The sequence below is a fragment of the Lethenteron reissneri genome, chromosome 23 (assembly GCF_015708825.2).
Source record: "Lethenteron reissneri isolate LAM-NWPU_2019-01 chromosome 23, ASM1570882v1, whole genome shotgun sequence".
In the NCBI taxonomy this organism is placed as follows: Eukaryota; Metazoa; Chordata; class Hyperoartia; order Petromyzontiformes; family Petromyzontidae; genus Lethenteron; species Lethenteron reissneri.
The window spans coordinates 20594168-20613968 of NC_083801.1; the positions used below are offsets into that span (position 1 = coordinate 20594168).

Below are 19801 nucleotides of genomic sequence, written 5' to 3' on the forward strand. Positions count from 1 at the left end.
GTCTTAGGACAATAATCACCATTTATTATTATTGTACATATTCATTGAGTTGTATTAATTAATATGTTTTTAAAATGGTCTGCATTATTTATAATATTCCAATGATAACTCCTGTATCCTGTAGAGTGTCATGGCTCCACCATACTTGCTCTCTCCATTATCTTGCATCCCCTTGCACCCTCCTTTTATCTCCCCTCCTCGCGACCCCTTCCCCTCTCTCCAGCCCCATCTGTCTGATCGTTTTTGTTACAATCTCAATCAAACTCAGTTCTGTTAACCGTCTTCTTAACAAACCTCATGCCTCACACACTCCTACTTCCACCATCTCCTTATCTTTTCCCTTGGGGCTTTTCCCTCGCCTCTGCTCATCCAGTTTCTCCATGTCATCACACTCTTCTCCATAATTTTCAACCAGATGGCGAGGGCAGCACATCCAGGTGTTGGGGGGAGCACAAATCGATTTGATCGGGGCTCTCACGATTTAATTCCCGCATGAAGCCACCTGTATGGGTGATGAAGCGAACACTTCATAACCCGAGCGATTCCGTCGCTTAACAAGCGCTCGAATCTCGCTTGCAGAGGACACAATGGTGAAAACTTCCTGACCTGGAGTGCTGCTCGCGCATCTCCGCACCTCGACTAACTCGGACTCTCACAGTCACAACCAGCTCTTCTCCTCCTCCTCCTCCACGCTTTCTCCCCCACACCTGTCCCCGTTAGTGTCTCGCTGTGCCTTCTCTAAGCGGATGTAGCTCGTTAGGGATGTTTGTGCCCCTCTCCCCCCAGCTCTGCCCCTAGTAGGCGCTGTGTACAACTGCTTTCGATCCATGTCTGCCCTCAACATCGTCATCATCATCATCTCTGATTTATAATAAAATGTCAAGTGGTCTCTGAGGCTGTGCAGGCTCTTGCTACGTTTCTGCGCATCACGCAAATCACACGAGATCGGTATTTCACGCGACTGCTGGAGCACACTGTTGCTCGGGAAATGTACACAATATATATTCAGGATCGGCACGTAATGATTCACCATTTAATTAATTGTAATGTATTTCCTAAGCTCGTCAGACACGCATTGAATCGTGTGTGTGAAAATCGGTTCTTTATAATTTTATAACAATGATATGCGAATGCTACATATAGGATAATGAAACAAACAGCTTTCCAAGTGACCTGGAACTTAATAAGAAACAATACTCACGATATTGTAAAAACGAGACAAGCACACTATTGACTCTGGAATCAAATGTTGGTGCCAATTCCTCATAATTAATAACATTTGTTGCAGGGTGAATCGTTACATGCCAAATGTACATTGTGTGTGTGTACGTATGTGTGTGTACGTATGTGTGTGTGTACGTATGCACATGGCATTGTAAAACAAATTGTTGCTGCATTAGGGAATGTACAAAAAATGAGTTGACAACATTTAAAAAAAAATCCTTATAAATGGGAAACATTAATAGATTATAAATGAGATAATTTACCAAACTGTAATGTGTCGATGGATATTCCATCTATAAAAATGTTCCAGTTGAACTTTAATATTCCTTTCCATGCAGGGCAATATTAATTATACGCATGCTAATTTACGTTTAATGTCTATGGCGGCAACAATTTATTTTTGCGTAGGTGCTAAGCCCTCTGGGATTTGGTTTCTCTGAGCCAACTTGCGTCGTCACTGTCTGTAGCAGTACTAACCCTATCCGTAGCCCTAACTCTCATTGGCCAAGCTTTCAGAAGAAACCCAATTGAGGATGTGCGTGTCTATATAGAAACGGTATTTTACTTAAAACTGCTGTGATTTGGTCAAATGCTGACAGCAGCCATTGCAAGCCTATCTTCCAAGTATCGATGCTACTGAATGAAGACACTACAATAGAGTTATACGGACAGGTAAATAATTATAAATGAAGAGGATTAAGGATCACACGAATACTACATCAGGCTGGTACTAAATTAATTATCATGTATTTAACGGTCACATAACAGAACATCCACATAGATTTTTCTGTATACTGAGAAATGCGTATACCTTTATCAAAATGTTCCCAACATCACGCATATAATAATTCATCCAGGAAAGGCTTTGAGCCTCAAGACTTTTTCCCCAGATGTGTCCATATTGGGATATATGGGGGCCTATTCAATGACATTTTAAGCAGTGTTTTGCATTTGGATGGAACCTATGAGCCTCAAATAACCCACACACAAGAAAGGATAAACACTGAAACGTTCACAAAGATGGGATCATGACCACCTCTGCTTCACTACCATCTACTGGCCACCTTACATCCCAGAAACAAACTGAGAGTAATGTAAATCTACGTTATCCACCAATGACTCCAGACGTGCAGCATTACACCCACCACGTGTATAAATATCGGGTATGTGAAATCCAATTGTATGATTAAACAGGAAGCTGACCTTTACAGTTTCACAGCGCGCAAACACAGAGGTGGCATTTACACATCTACTGGGTAAATTTCATCAAATGCCTATTGGGCAAATATTTATATCAGAAGAGTCTGAAAGTGTTCAACATATAAGTCGGCTATTGTCGGTGGGGAGTTTGAGATGAGCCCATTGTGGACGTAGGAATGCAATGTTTTGCCGCAGTTAAAATTAGAGAGGGACACCGAGCAAGTGACCAATGGGAGACTTTTGCCGGGCGTGCCCACCCATCGGTGTGTGCCACCTTCCGGCATGTGATTGTCCACGGGGTGGTGGTAGGTCTCAGTGGCCCCGTCAGGAGAGAGAGGGGGCGGGGGGCATCGCCCAGGACGACCTATGCTCTGTGCCCGAGACACAGCTCCAAACACAGCTCCAATTTCAGTGGCCCCTCCAGCAGCCACGAGCAGTATCTTCTTTAGAAAGTGGCACGTACGTGGTGGTGCGGTGTGAAAGTCAGAGCCGGTAAACGTGGATCGTTAGGCCAATATGGCCCAACGGTTGCAGCTACATGCGAACGTTGGACCGACGTTGCACGTTTACTGGCGGGGAGTTGGCCCATGGTCCCTTTAAGCAGAACATGGGAGGCATGTTGACAGTTATGTTGTCAATGTGGAATTTGACCGCCCGTGTTCACATGATGTTTTAAGTAAATAAATCGGACCAGATGAAATGTTTCGCGTTTAGATTCTCGGTGAGCAAAGCTGGCTCATTTCATCAGCTGCCAGTGTTTACATCTCGAGTTAGCGCGTGATGTTTTATCGCAACCACGAACATTTTGGGAGTGCATTTTTACTCCAGTGTTTCATGTGAATGCCACTGTACACTTCATATATATTTTATGAGTTAGATATTTAATTTGGTTCCTACGTGTTACATATATACAACACATTTTGCCAACCTCAGGCAAACACACAAGTACTCGTGGGTTCTGATAACGGCACATTCAAGGAACAATAAAACAGGATTTTGTTGTCTTTTTCTGGGAGGCTATGAAAAAAATTATAAATGTAGACTGGCTGACTTTCTTCAGGAAAACAGAGGTGAGTCTTAAATTTGCTAGGATTTGGGATGCAATCAAGTAGGGGACACTTTCAGAATGCAAACAAAAAACACTCGCCAAAAAGCATCCTCTGGTCTAACACCGTTTGAGACTAGGCTCGAAAGAAAGCTGTCTCTGGTGTGGACCAATCAGTTTCAAGGACAATGCATATATTACCAGAGTACGTTTTTTTGTTTGCATTCTGACCACAAGTATTGTGGTTAATACAGACATGATTCCTTGTAGAAGGTTTCAGTTTGGTGTTTTAACATCTTAACACCTGTTTTGTTGCCAGAAAAAAGGGGAAAACCTATTCTCACATTTTGGTACTGGCAAAGGAGGTCCCATGATACACTTTAAGCATGTTGAATGAACCTACGGAGACGTGTACAGGTGCGTGTCTTGCGTAGACAGACCTCACGGTTGGTCTCGTCATACCACACGGATTACGCATCCGCCACTGTGGCATTTGCCGTACACACGGTCACGCCACCCCCATTATCCGTGCAGCTGGGTTCTAACATTCAAGCGTGCTCGCTTGTTGCCCATCCTCTGGACGGAATTCGCTGGCTGCTCCGTGACGGCCGGTCTTCGCGTGCGTCCGAGCGTTTCAGCCGTCTCCTTTCTCTCTCTCTCCGTAGTCCCAGGGCGAGGAGGGGGGTGGTGGCGCAGCCGCCGCGGGATGCTCCGGCGGGGTGGGGGCCACCATGCTGGTGACGCAGGACTACGCGGCGGTGCGGGAGGACGAGGTGTCGCTGGCGCGGGGCGACACCGTGCAGGTGCTCGCCACCAACCAGCAGCACATGTTCCTGGTGCACCGCGGTGCCAGCGAGCAGGGCCCCGCGGCCGAGGGCTGGATCCCCGCGCACGTGCTGGGCCACACCAGCGCGGGAGGGCCGCCGCCGTCGACCGACTCGCCGGACGCCGCCGCGGCGGATCGGTGAGAGCAGCGTGGGTTGTGACCCCCCCCCCCCTCCCGCCAATGCGGCACGCCGTGGCACATGGAAGTCGAAGGGAGATTGAGAGAGATTGGATTTTGATTGGGTTTTGTTGGAGGTTTATAGTGGACGGGGGGGGGGGGGGGTATTTTATTGCACCACCACCACAGAGCGAGAGCTTTTAAGTCGCTTGAAATTGCACAATTTCAAATGGTGCACAGTGCTCGATTCGCGCGCAATTAGAGCACAATTGGCGCACAATGCATGGTGCGCTGCTGACGGCGCCCCCACACGGGTGAGCGCATAATTTGTGCATTTCTCACTCGATCGAGGAGCGACAGTGATGGACATTGCGACAGCGACGTATCCTTGCTGGTTACGTCACTTTGCGTGGTTAGACCGAGTTTCTATGTATTGGACGATAATAACGCCCGGATGGAAACAATTTCGCCCAGAGAAAAATTGGCTTTACCAGGTGAGCAGACCAACCCTCAAGGGAGCGAGGTCACACAATCACAGCTGCACTGCGATCTCTTGCGCCGAGCCGGTAAGAGGAGTGCTGGTAGGGGTGGGGGGGGGCGCTCCTGACCACTCGGTTTGCGTCTCCGCGTGCTTCGGGCGGTCCAGGAAGGCCAGCTCGTGGCACTCGGCCCTGCGCTTTAAGAAGCGAGGAGCGGTGAGGGACAAGGACGGGTCAAGGCATGAGAACGGGCCGCGGCGAGCACGGGAGGCCAACATGCCGAGCGGGAAGGTGTCCGTGAAGGTGCGGGGATGAAACCATCTCACTCGCCGACCTGCCCACTCTACTGCCTGCTCACACAAACTCCTGTTTGGTTCATCAACCATCCACTTGCCTGCACACATAATCACGTACACAACCCACTCACGCAACTTCTTGCACACACAACCACCCAGCCACTAAATTGAACCATTCCTCACAAACTCACTCCATCTATTCTGGCTCTCGACCACACACACGTACAACTGCCTAGCACCACACACAACCACCCATTCACTTACTCAACCACCTACTTACTCATTCTTCAATCACTCACTGAAGTAGCTCCTTAGCATGTACTCTCTTACACAACAATAATGTGCAAACTCAGTCACTCGCTCACAACATCACCTACTCGCACGCAATTACTCATCCACTCACTGAACTACCTACAAACACAACCACCTGTTCACGCACACAACCCATTCGCTCAACCTCGCATACACAACCACCCCTTACACTCTGTGAACATCCTACTTACTCGTACGCACAACGGCCTACTGACACAACCATGCAATCAACAGAAGCCACCTTACCCACTCACCTACTCACTCTACACTCACCACTCTTCCACTCACTTGTCACAGTCGCTGACCCACATAAGCACCTGATATTATTCATTCACTTAGGATGTACTCGCTCTCTAAACAAGAATAATGTATAAACTCGATCACCTTGACACTGTCGTTTGTGACATTGAGCTCACACCTGCTGTGGTTTGGCTCCGTGAGTGGAGAACCTCATCTGTCATATTTGTCATTGCAGCTTCAGAACCAAAAGGTGGCCCATGAAGGTATGTTGAATGCAAGATATGTTATACCAAAATTGATGCAATAGTCTGTTATAATAACTTAAAACAGCAACACTTGGAGAGATTGGATACTCACTTGTGTAAAGTAGATTAACAGGTCATGTGCCGTCTCTAAAAGATACATTTTAGTTGGTTGTAGTTGTTCAAGTTTATTTGTAACCAGGTGAGAACTGACGAGATGGGGATTGTCCCATTTACATGAGTCACCTAAAATGACAAAAGCAAAACGGATAAAACAAAGTGCAGCAATGTAGCAAATATAAATGAGAATAAAAAGCAACTGTGGTCACATTCAAAATGGAAAATTACGCAAACATAAATCCAGTGTTCAACAATAAATTCCCTATTGCGTTAAGCCGGCTCCAGCATATTTATTTGACCAGGTAAAGCCCACTGGGCTACGTAGCTCTTTTTCAGACGCGACCTGGCCACGAATGATAGCTCGACAAAGTGGCTTATCACGTGGAAACGTATCGCAGCCAGATACTCTAAAACGCACGATTCTAAACGTAGAGGGAAAAACCAGAGGATCCCAGGGGAAAAAATCCACACGACCACGGGGAGAAAAACTCCAAAGAGACAGAATGCGTCGGGGTCGGGATCGAACCCACGACCGACCTGCATAATCAGGCGACTGATCATAGCGCAATTGTCGGTGCAGCGGCCCCGCAGGTGGTGGCCCCGCTGCTGGACGTGGTTTGTGCCGCGGGCTGCGAGGCGGCGTTCCGCTGCACAGTGCGCGGCGGCGACGCGGCCCTGCCGGCCACGTGGACGGGGCCTGCGGGGGAAGCCCTCGCCACCGGGGGGCGCTTCGTCGTGCACAGCGGGTGAGGCTGGCCAGCGCGTCGCTCATTCCGCCCGTCCAGGCCGAACGTCCGTTTCCACACATTCGACTCTCTGTGTTGCTGACGTGTCTCGTCTTCGATCAACCATCTGTACATCCGTTCGCGCCGTAATCATCATCTTCTATCCACTGCTATGTGAAGGCTTTCGATTAGCACGTTTGGCTACGTTACGGTGCGAAAAAAGTTTAACATAATTCTAGATTTGAAGCTTACATACATTACATGCATACATATATTTACAAAGCCATAACAATAGCTCACGGCCATGCCATGCATCAACCCGCTTAGCACCTGAGCTGATTTTATCTCTCCATCTTGCCCGGTGGACATCCTCTCGAGAGTCTTCATTTTCTTGCATGTAAAAATCAGCACCGGGGAGGCAGAGACAGCCAGGCGTAGTGCTGGCCTACCACCCCCTCCCTCACCTCGTGTAGCGTGCAGGCACTTTATAGATTCGTCAAAAGTTATACGGGCGGGATCCTTTGTCTTTGTGTGTACACGCAGCGAGGGCGGGGAGCGCTGCCTGCGGATCTGCGGCGTGTGCGAGCAGGACGCCGGCAAGTACACGTGCGGGCTCGGCACCGCCACCACCGCTGCCACGCTCACCGTGCAAGGTAACTCAGAGCACCACCCCAATCGCCGTAGGGCGCGGGCGTGCGAGTGTGGTTTCTACTTGCATGACAGCGTGCGGATTGGCCAAGCCCATCTCAAGCGACCGAGAGGTGGGGTTGGCGAATCACGTCGGGGTTGCAGCGGTGTGGTGTGCGAGGTACCCAGCTCCGTGACAGCGAGCTGTCTGTGAGAAAGCAGCAGAGCAAACAGGTTTCTGACCAGCTGTTCTGAAGCTTGGATAATAATGCAGAAGGACTATAGGCAGATGGACTTATACATATGTATGTTGAACTAACTTCGCACCATGCGTAGCCAACCGTGCTAATGGGAGGTGCAGGAATTTTAGTTTTACATGGAGAGACTAATAGAAGTCTGGTTAGTCATCATTTAGATACATCACTATAGAGATGTGAGTGTTTCCCGCGTGTGCCATTGCCTGCGAGCATCTGCCTCTCCCCGTGCACCTTCTCCCAACTGTTCCAGGTGTGTCGGGTGCCCCAGGCCGGCCCCAGGTGCAGGAGGTGAGCAGCACGTCGGTGCTGCTCACCTGGGAGCCGGCGGGGCCACTGGGCCCCCCAAGTCGGTCGGCCGGCACGGACTGCTCCCCTCCTCCCGCGACTCCCCCCACCGGCTACACCGTCGAGTTCCAGGCCGAGGGTGAGCACTGCCGCTTGGACGTCACTGACAAGGACAGATTCATATTCGCTGCGTGGCTGAAGACCTTCCTCCACCAGGCTGTACTGTTAACCTATTTGCAGCAATGCAGAACAGATTTTATTTTTCTGTAGGAAATGTAAGCAGCTTGCCTTGCCGCAAAACATTGTGGTTTGTGAGATGCCCTTGTGCTAATGTTGCACTATTTGAATCAAGATTATTTCAAAATACTTTACGGCCTGTTGTCAATCCCCTGTGAGATGACGGCCTTCCCACTCGCATGAGGTCACACGGGTTGTGAAGGGTATCCCAGAACCAGTTCAGCTATCGCTCGCCTCTGACGTTAGACATGACCAGGAATCAAACTCAAAGACGCCGAGCTCTTATCACAGTGCGCCAACCACTCCTCCACAATTCATTGTTATGTGCCTGGTTAATTACGTTGCGATGTCTGTGTGTGTGTGTATGCGCTTGCTTGCGTATGCTGTCTCTGGATCAGGGGAGAGCGGCTGGCAGAAGTGTGTGACGGCATCGGTGGAGCCCGGGTTGCTGCTGGACGAGTTGGTGCCGGGGTCCACCTACTGCTTCCGCGCTGGCGCGAGCTACACGTGGGGCAGCGGCCCGCTCAGCGCCATCTCCCAGCCCGTCGCTCTGCCCTCCCTCGCTCGTGAGCAAATAACGAGGCCTCGCACCCTGACCGAACCAACCTCACCCCCCGTTGGGCAACACCCTGGTATCATTGGTGCACGCGCCTGCTGGATGACCGCTCTTTCTGTGCTGGACTCCTCCGGAGGTCATCTCCACCAAAGTGCTGCCGACTCCGAGGTCACTGGATGACTCCAGAGAATTTGCCTTTATTTTAGTATTTTGCACCTCTCGTTTATCTTGTCCACGAGCAATTGGGCGGTGATATGGTCCAGCGGAAGCGCATCCACCGCTTGCTCCACATTCCTGGTTCGAATCTGGCAAGCTGCCCTGGTAAATAATATAATGTATTAACCATAGAATGTGTAATGTCTGCTTCACAGTGGATGTTAAAGATCCCGTGATGCCATGTGAAGAAGGACATAGGCCATCGTGTGATGGCGTTATGGTCAAAATTTGAAAGGTTACACAGTTGACTTGATTGGTAAATAAACACGGCAATTGTCGCCCCCTACTGTGAACAGCTTAGCATGATCCTCATGAAATAGTCTTGGAACTCAGTGATGCTCTCCTGGGTGAACAAGCGTAATCGTAGAAATATTGCAAATATTGTCGTAAAATTTTGGAACGTGTTCTGCAGCTGCCCAAAAACGATGGAAGGGAGCAGCTTCCAGAAACACTGAGCACATAATTTGTCCAGACATAACAGGGAGCATTGCCATAATTATTTAGTGTCCATTAATTATGCTGACAATTCCCTGGCACAATATATTGTCCGCACTTTTCAGAGCTGTCATATTTGTAGGTGGCCAGTGCCATAGACGGTCCACTGGGGGGCCTGATAGGGGCTAGATTGCAACATTGTTTAACATAAAGATTTCTATTTCTTGAGGTTTGCCACTTTCATTGTGAGGACCCCGAATGCATGACTTGTATGGGTCGCAGACAAGTTTGGCCGCCGTCAATTATCTTTGCCATTAATCCCGTAGAGAAATCATCACCATCATGGTGGCTTTCAACTTCGTATTCTCAACTTCAAATGCATGTAAAAAAATATTGTTAAGTATGGTAAAACGTAATCAACGAATAATTAAACTTGTCTTTCGCCATCTAATGTAATCGGCGATACAGCTAGTGTTCTGGGAATATTTAAATCGGATTGTATATTGCAGTCGTGGATTCTGCCGACTGAACGCATGCTGCTGGGAGAAAGGGAATGTGAGCGTTCTCACCCCAGGTCACGAAATGCTTTTATTGCAGATTCTGAGAACGAGGACATGCAAATTGAATTCAAGGAGGGCTTCGACTCGTGCTTCGTGGAGCTGTCTGAAATTGGCAGGTTGGTATCTCTTAAAACATCAATTTCTTGCAGTACCTCGTTTGCTAATGCTGCATCAGTTACATCAGCAGTAGCACTTGGTACTAATGTGCCAAATTGTGAAGGTTTCACAGGTTTTCCTTGTAATAAGAGAGGTATTTTCCATCTCCCAAAAGGGTATTACATGGATGATAATCGTATCAATCAGTCACTCAAACCCAACTGATGCTGTGCTCTACTCATTCTAATGATGACAGTACATTAGACATGCTATGTTATGCCTTAGTAATCCAGAAACGATGCACATTTTTTTGCAAATGATATTCATCGTAATGTATTGTTTATATCGTGCCTTGGATGCAGTATATCTCGAGGCACCAAACCTGAGATGATTACGAAGGAAGTGATTGCAGACCAAATGCAAATTTAAAAAACAACATAGCATAGATAATATACACAACAAATAGGAAACAATTTAAAAGCTGATCTGTACTTGAGACGACTCCCAATGCCGGATCTCACAATATAGCAGCCTTTAGATGCGACCACATTTAGACGCTACGTCAATAAAAAGACGTGTCACATCTCCTTATGGTGCCTCGCCTGACTCCAGGCGAGGAAATTCGCCAAAGGCGCATTGAACAGTTGGGATTGTGTAAAGCGGCTTTGTGAATTGAAGGGCCATGTGCGTGGATCTCCCTACCCACTCTCCCTCCCGCTTGGGGGGACACGGCCACCACAGGGCAGAGGTCACAACCGGGTACCCGATACCCGTACCCTACCCGATACCTGGCTACCCGTACCCAGCCGGGTACCCGTTTGCGACCCTGGTGCGGCCGGGTACGGGTAGACCGTGAGTCACTGGTGAGTAACTGTTTGTCACTCATTTCCCAACGTCTTGTCTCTTCTCTCAATTCAAGTTCCTAGAATCAACCCACCCGCGCCTGCAACATGGCTTCATCCCAGTGGTCGCAATCAGGTACCTGATACCTGTACCCTACCCGATACCCGGCCGGGTATGGGTAGGGTACGGGTACGGCCGGGTACAGGTACGGGTACCCGTTTGCGACCGGGTACGGGTAAGGAATCAAAACCCCGTTTGCGACCTCTGCTACAGGGGCCGCTTCTCGACGGTGCGGCGCTGCCGGAGCGTGGCGGGTGGTGGCGGGGACGGCAGTGACACGGAGCCGGAGCTCGCGGTGAAGGTGATCGGCAAGCAGCTGCGCGGGCGGGACGAGGTGTGCCGCGAGGCGTGCTTGCTGCGCTCGCTCTCCCACCCGCAGGTGCCCCGGCTCCTGCACGCCTTCGAGGGACCGGCCGCCTTCATGCTCGTGCAGGAGCTGTGAGTGATCGCACGCATGCCCGCCACCCCCCCCCCCCCTCCAATCGCCACTCCTAAGCTGCGGCTACATTCCAGGTTCACTTAATCGGCAAGTGCACAGAAGAACCCCTGCCCAGTTTAGATTACCCCCGCAAACAGCGGTATGTCTTGAACCACATCAGTACATCGCTCGGTAGATAGAAAGCTCCCTCCCGCACTAATAGACAATTACCAAGTGCACGCAGTGCGACTGGTCAACAACCTCAAACCTTGGACCACATGGTAACACCACTGCACGCTTCGATCATGTATGGGTCTATGCGAGTCTATGGATCTCTATGCGAGTCTGTGGGTATGTATGCTAGACTATAGGTGTATATGTGTGTCTATGGGTCTCTATATAAGTCTGTACTTCAAACAATGGACCACATTGTAGCACCACTGCCTGCTTCCATCAATTGCTGGCAGAATTTCACTTTCACCAGGCTACAGCTGAAGCCCATCTTCCTGGCTCACACACCAACCTCAACATGAACATGGAAACATTGCTGATCAACCTCCCACCGTACAAAATAATAACATACCATGTCCAAATGTGTTTCAGTGTGTTAAGAGTGTGATCGTTGTATTTGGTGCTTGTGTGTGTTGCTAGCTCTGTGGGGCGCGGTGGTGTAGTGGTTAGAGCGCTTCGCTACAAACCGGGCGACCTGAGTTTGATTCCTGCTCACGGCGAACACCAGTGGTGATTATCTGAACCGGTCCTGGGTCTCCCCTAGGTCGACTCAGCCTTAAATGAGTATATTGTGCAGTGTGTAAACATCCCCACCTGGGAGACAAAGGCGCCCGGGCGTGGTGCTGGCCACCCACCCCCTCGTGTGCCGTGCCGGCCTTTCACAGGTGCTCACCAACAGCACTTGTCCCAACAGTCTGTTAAGGCTATACGGGGGATATTTGCCTTTGTTGAAAGCTCTGTGTGATTGGAGATGCATGTGCGCTGCTCGCGGACTTGCAGTGTGGAGGGGCCCCGCCTGCTCGATTACCTGGTGAAGCAGGGGTTGGCGACAGAGCGGAAGGTGGCTGGCTATGTGCGCGACACGCTGGGCATCCTGAGCTACCTACACTCGTGCAACGTGGCTCACCTGGATGTCAAGGTGACGCCGATGCCCACTCGCATTGCCTTTCACGTAATAATGCGATGAAATCTCCCCGAATGCACCCGATCTTTTCAGATGTCGTAAGCCAAGCGTTGTTGTGCCGGTGCTTGGATAGAAACTGCCTGGTAATACCTGGTGTTGTAGGTTTTGGCTGCAAAAATAACCAGGTGACTTTTGTTAGATGTGAGATCTGTGATAAATGAAAAACATGCAGCATCCACGTATAGAATAAAAAAACGTAGTTAGCCAGTCACAAAAACACGTCTAACGTATTTGCTATACATATTTCAAACATGTTCACTTGCAAAATATAACTTTCATATTAAATGAAAAAGTATTTAGCATCCCATTATTGATGCTCTAAAATGGGCTCTGACTTGGCCTAATGAAGGGTTACCAACCTATCTCCATTACATTTCAAACCTCTATTGTTGCACTTATTATCAGCCTCTAAAACATTTACACTCAAATGGCCAATGAACCATTGTGTGAATACAAACTCCTTAAAGACACTATGAGACATCTCCTTTACCAGTGGCAAAATATAGTAATAGGTTTTTACCCTTTCAACTGGTACAAAAACTGACACCTTTATACAAGGCATCATGTTTGCAATAACCACAACACAAGCAGTCAAAATGCAAACAAAAAGAAACAATTCTGATCATTACCAGAATGACGCTGCAGTTTTAGCATTTGAGGCCATTATCGAGGCCAGACTGCTTGTGTTGTGGTTATTGCAAACATGATGCCTTGTATAAAGGTGTCAGTCTCCTTAAAGACAATGCTTAATGTGCATACACAACTGGCCTTCATGAATAATTAACAGAAATTCAGTGCATTCGGTATTCATGCCATTCTTATGGTGCAAAGCTATCACAAAGGTGCTATGTTTAACAGATCTAGTAGTCTGCCAGTAGGGGGTGATGTTGAATATCATGCAACAGGATTTGTGCACGATGATAATCGCCATCATCATCATCTTGACCTTTAACCCAAATAAATGTATCTCCCGTCCCTCCCGGTGCAGCCTGAGAACCTGCTGCTGGAGTGCCGCGCCTCTCCGCCGTCCGTGCGACTCGTGGATTTTGGCGACTGCCTGCGCGTGTCGCACCAGCGGCGCACGCGCCAGCCGTGCGGCGTGCCCGAGTTCTCTGCGCCGGAACTGGTGCTCGGCGAGAGCGTGGGGCCGGCGGCGGATGTGTGGAGTGTGGGCGTCCTCACGTACGTCATGTTGAGCGGCGTGTCGCCCTTCCTGGAGGACAGCGCCGAGGAGACCTGCCTCAACATCTCCCGGCTCGACTACTGCTTCCCCGAGCACTACTTCGCCGACGTCAGCGCGCAGGCCAAGGAATTCATCACGGCGCTGCTCCGGGGCAGCCCCGGCAAGCGACCGCGTGCGCAGGCCTGCCTCAAGCAGGCGTGGCTCGCTTCGCCCACGAAGGAGGACCCCCTGCTAGACACATCGCGCCTGGCCTCGTTTGTGGAACGCAGGCAGCACCAGAACGACGCGCGGCCACTCTCCGGCATCAAGGCCCGGCATGGAAAGCCTCCAGTCATAAGACGTTGAATCCAAGGGGAAGCCACCTCACCGGTGCTGTGTCGAGGCATATTGAGTGGTCTAATGTGATAGCGAACTATGAAGTACTCTTTAGCTTATGCACTGGTAGCACTGGGCAGCGGTGTCCATGTTAAAAGGTGCCAAGTTGTTTCAGGAAAAATAATGTATTTAGCCAACAAGCCATCTTAATCATTTAAACAACAGCATCAACTATAGATACGAGGCCAAGCATTAATGGCCCTGGTATACCTGTTAAATAGCTTTGTATTAGTTTGGCATAAATGTAATTGTGAATGACGCTGCAGTTTTAGCATTTGAGGCCATTGTCGAGGCCAGCGGTTTGCACGATGTCGGCGATTGTGTTTACTGCAGTAAAATGACAAATATTGCCGTATTGGTCTTGAGCCAAGCAATGAGAGGCGACATATCTAATGCAGTTGAGTCTCTATCGGTGTCGTTGCTGGCTACAAGGGTTTCCCTCAGGAGTGGGCACGTGTTGGCCCACACAAGGAACTCAGTCCCTTGCCGACCTCTCTCGTGTGGTTGTGAGGATTCATGCCTGAAATGGTTTGCCCACGTGGAAACCAATTTAACAGCCAACTGCTGTCCTTAATTTGAGCCCTTCAATTTGAATTTACAAATCAGTTAGACTCAATCATGTTTCAGGAACGCATTAGTGTAGATTTAAAAGTCATGTAATGCTAATGAAATTAGGGTTATTAGATGGTTAGGGTTATACAGAATAGGAATTACTATATTAGGATTATGGGATTTAAACCTCATGCCTGTGGTTGTGTGTTAAGGTTGAGTTTATTGGATTACGATTATGGTTACCACTTTTGGATTAGGGCTGTAGGCAGGGTTTAATTCTCACCAAATATTTTCTGGGTCGCTCGGAGGCAGGGTGGTGGCACGTGATTAGGAGTAGCCACAGCCATAGCGAGGGGTATACTGGATGTGGTATGCCAGAGGCAAAATATTTTCTGGTTTGCCGACCTGGACAAACCTGGCAGAAATTAAGCCTTGGTTGTAGTCACATTTTTTTTTATTGAAGGATGGCAATCTATTCATGGTGTTAAGTTAATGAAACAAGAGTTTAAGTTGGAGGATAAAGATGAGTACATTATTAATAATGCCATTGCAGTCATATGGGTTTGAGAGTTAGTGATTGATGGGTTAATAAAGATTATGATGATAAAATAATGTAAATTCTGTATTGTATTAAGGTTTTTAGATGTAGGTTGCGCTTATTATATTGCATAGTTTATATTTCGATGATTGAGGTGGGATTGTGGTAATTATGTTAAGACTGGTTTTGTTCATTGGGTTAGAGGTTAGGGCTAAGTCTGGGGGCCATTTCCTTGATAAGTGATCGGATTTGAGGCTTTGGCAGAAAGGGGCCATGGTTTGGACTGAGGCTCCAACTTAAGCCTGAAGTTGAGCAGTGCACTTGAGTCAGTGGGAATGGATTTTTACTTCATTTATGAAAACCAATCTTTATGCACTTCACCTTTGTTCGCATATAAAGTGCAATGGAGTTTTATTCTAGGTATTTTTTTTCATGTTGAAAACAAAACCACTTGTTTTTATTTAAAATATGTAAAAGTGGCAGAATTAATGATTGTGGAGTGTATAGGTTAGGAATGTGGAGATTTATGGCCAACAGTGGCACAGTCCGTATTTACACCTTCATAAACTGTTTAATCTGCGCATAAAATGCTTGTTTGTACCTAAATGCGATTGAAGTGGTTTACTTGCACGCCACGTGTATATTAGGTCTGTATTATACTGTATCGTTGTAAATTTTTTACATTTATTTATAATATTGTCTCGTAGCTTAATAATCAAATTCTTATGCCATGCTTGCTTTGTGGCTTCATCAATATTTATACGGTTTGTGTTTGGATTTAATACAATATTTAGATTTTTTTTGATTGACAAGCGGTTGTTTCGGGGGGGGAGGAATGGCGCTTGCTGTTTAAGCTTTACGGATTTGATATTTTGAGAATGGCTGTGTGTTGGGGCTTTTTTGTTTTTTTATACAAATGTTTCAATTGAGCCAGGTACGCGTGCTCTTGTCACCATGTCCACAAGTCATCTACTGTATGTTAACGCAATACAGGAGACTTCCCGCTGGTCTGGACCAATTGGGACTGTAAACGCCAAAAGTGAAATGCCGACAAAAAGCAAATATGGTGCCTGGGAAAATACAGAGGTGGGCCTGATGCTAGAGACTGGTTGGCTACTTCGGGATAAGTATAGGGATAGTGTGCTTGCTCTGTAGCTCTCCAATGTTTTTGGGTTGTACCATGTGTTGTTGGCCTTGATGTCTAACAGTTTTGCTCCACGTGCTGGGAGCTCTATTCTTCAGGAAATAAAGTTTTTTTTATTAACTGAAGAAACTCCATGTACCGTTTGAAACGTCGGACATCATGCGGTACAGCCCAAAAACGTATCAGAGCTATGCTGCACAATTGTGACAACCTAACGGCAGGCTTATATGCTCTCTCCTTGCCAGCATTCACTATTCGTTTCAGTGTTGGTGGTTACAGTGCCTGTGCACTCTGTTGTCCATCGCCAAGAAATCCACATGAGTAGGCATTCCAACAAAGAAGTCACAGCTCATAACACATGTACAGGTTTGTGTACATCAAGCAGGGTGTACGCACAACACAGCCGCAATCTGGTGTGTTTCTCTTCCTTATTAACTGAATTTATCATTAAGCTCCATATCAAGATACATTCGGGCCTAGTGGCCAGATCCGTGGGAGTCAACTGATCAATTACTAAAGCATGTGTTTACATCACAGCCATCCCAGCCAATCGTAACTGCAGCATTTTGCAATAAAGTTGGTATCATGTTTGAAAGTCATCCAAGTTTCTTCATCCTGTCGTCTGTCCACCCACGGGTACATTTTGCACACACTGTTATGTCGAATGACACATATTTAGCAGGGAGTACACGCAGTTCTTCCAGCCTTGTGGCTATTAAAGGAGATTTGGGCCAAACATAGACTCCTTTAGAAGCAGTGTGACGGTCCTGTACGTACTATGAACTCTCACGTGCATGAAACAAGTCATGGGTTACTTTTTGGCAGTGTTGAATTATATCGGCATGACATTTTAATGGAGGCAAATGCAGTGATCGCTCAAAAAACAAAGTTCATCTTTTGATTGGGACATATTAAACCAGCATACAGTATAGTAGGTTTTGTTGGGTTTCAAACGGCCAGCGACAAACATCACGATCAAAGTTGTAATTGACGAGTCGTGGATGAAGCATTCTTAGGTATAGCAAACCTGACCACAGCAGTATTCAAATCATCACTGCAATGCCTACTTCAGGTATTCATGCTATATGAAGTGTAATTGCAATTTGATGCTACATATTTTATCCATCGTCAAATTTTGCAGGAATTCATATTCTTTGGTCCTTTCGGTGAAGTCACGTAGATAGAAAAATTAAAAATAAAACATTAAAAAACTAATGTAAACTCTAGCTAGGTTCTTAACCTGAGTGAGCCTACTGGCAGTCTATAATGTAGACTTATTCTGGTTCTTTCAGTCATTTAAATATAAAAAATATAAATAAAAACCACGACGTTTCGATCGAAACACAAGCGGTCATCAGGAAGAGGGGGGTTAGCCTCTAAAGGCAAACTGTTTATAAAGGTTTAGAGATGGGCGTAGCCCAAGTGTGTCAGCAGCATGGGCAGGGCAGTTAATATTAATGTAGGAGAAAGCAACGCCAAAGCAGTGGGTCTACATGAATCAAAGGGCCGCCAGGCAAGCATTGCACCTCGCTCCACACCCACACTGCTGACGGTGGAGGTTGACAAGAAACACAAATCAAGTCATGACCCAAAGTGGTTGATGACATCTTTCCAATGATTGCTAAGTTTATAACCATCCTCTCGGTTGAAATTGTGTCTGTGTCTTATTCTTGGATCTTTCGGTAAAGTCACGTAGAAGGGAAATAAAAAAAATAAAGCAATACAATTCTAACGACGTTTTGGCCACAACACAAGCAGCCGTCCTCAGGTGAAAAACAGCTGTTGGAAAGACAGCGTCCTAATGAAACACTGCTGAAGCTTGGCAGCGTATTTTAAGCTGGGTGGGAGGAGCAGAGCGCCTTGACAAAGAAGTTTACATATCAACAGAGGAATTTAGCATATCAAATGTGTCTGTCTGTAAATATGGATGGCTTCATGAACGAATCTGGTGATAGCCAGTAGGCTTGCAAAGTACCATCATCTTAGAGAAATCAATTTCGTGTGAACCAACTGTATTAAAATAATGATCAGCCACGGCAGAAGTATTGGTCCTACCGCATTTAAAATCTGCCTTATGCTCACGAAAACGGTCCCGAGACATGTCGCTTAGTTTCCCCAATGTAACTGCTGCTGCAGATGCAGCTTAGTTTGTAGACGCCGGGATATTGCATGTCAGGAATCGTGTCCTTCACAGATGGGATCAGATCACAATTGTATGTACTGTGTTAAATCGGACCTGGATCTTGTGTTTGTTCATGATTTTGGAAATCTTTTTGGTTACGCCTGCTATGTATGGCAAGGTGATGGTTTTGATTGGATCCTCAGATGGCTCCTTCCCCACGGTTGGGGCGATTAAGAACCAGGCTACAGTCTACATTAGTGGTTTGAATTTTTTCTTATTCTTATTTATTAAAAAATTATTAATTCATTTGTACAATTATTTTTCTATCCACGTGACTTTACCGAGAGAACCAAAGACTCCAGTTGTAGTGTTCAACACGGAGGCACAACTTCCCCAGCGGGTAACACTGAACGTAACTCGGGTTCTATAGTAGGTGATGTGGCTAACTATGTGAGTAGCGAGTTAACTCTCGAGACGAAGACCCGGAGACGACGCGACACGCAGGCTTGACTCCACAGACGAGCCAGGAACACTCGGGACCGCCCCCTGATGCCCCTGGGCGTGGCCTCGCTCCGTCTTAGGCCACGCCCCCTTCGAGACCTTTCCCGAAGGATGTCGACCGAGCATCACGTGCCCCTCAAGCCCCCCTCGGGCCCCCCTCGGGCCCCCCTCACTACCCTGTCCCGGTCACGTGCCCTCTGCGTGTGTCTCTCTGCGTGTGTCTCTCTGTGTGCCTCTCCCCCATGTGGGTGTCTCTCTCTGTCTCTCTCCGAGCTTGCTTTCTTTCACACCTGATGATGGTTGCTTGTGTTGCAATTGAAACGTCAATGACTTGCAGATTACGATTGACAACTACAATCTTTTTCGGCTTGACCGAGGATCTAAAGGAGGTGGAATTGCCATCTATGTTCGTAATACTATTGCATGTTCACCAGCTCACTCCTTGTTTAAAAAATGTTGCTTTGAAGGTCTGGCTCTCAGAATAACTCTCCCTAATAATCAACACATATTGGTAGTGTGCTGCTATAGACCACCTAGTGGGAAGGATGTTGAAGCTGCATCTGCACTGAGAGAGCTTCTTGGGGGCCTCCCTAAAGGTGAGATAGTTTTAGTGGGTGATCTAAATTGGAATTGGCTAAACCCGCCGGCCGTGGCCACAAATTTTGCAGATGAATTTAACCTGTTTCAATTAATAAATGTCCCCACAAGACCCAACCTAAAAAATCCGGGACAGTCATCTCTGCTTGATGTCCTATTGACAAATGACCCTCACAAT

General features: G+C 47.5%; 1 protein-coding gene across 1 annotated transcript in view; it reads left to right on the forward strand.

The window, feature by feature from the left end:
- Positions 1-17002, forward strand: part of LOC133346179 (triple functional domain protein-like) — a 183956-nt gene extending 166954 nt beyond the window's left edge. The window contains 11 exon segments of the mRNA XM_061557661.1: positions 4135-4433; positions 5059-5194; positions 5975-6002; positions 6682-6847; positions 7370-7479; positions 7961-8134; positions 8631-8798; positions 10037-10115; positions 11212-11436; positions 12428-12566; positions 13600-17002. Coding sequence (XP_061413645.1) covers positions 4135-4433; positions 5059-5194; positions 5975-6002; positions 6682-6847; positions 7370-7479; positions 7961-8134; positions 8631-8798; positions 10037-10115; positions 11212-11436; positions 12428-12566; positions 13600-14139 — 2064 coding nt within the window. The 3' untranslated portion in view covers positions 14140-17002.
- The last annotated feature ends 2799 nt before the right edge of the window (positions 17003-19801 follow it).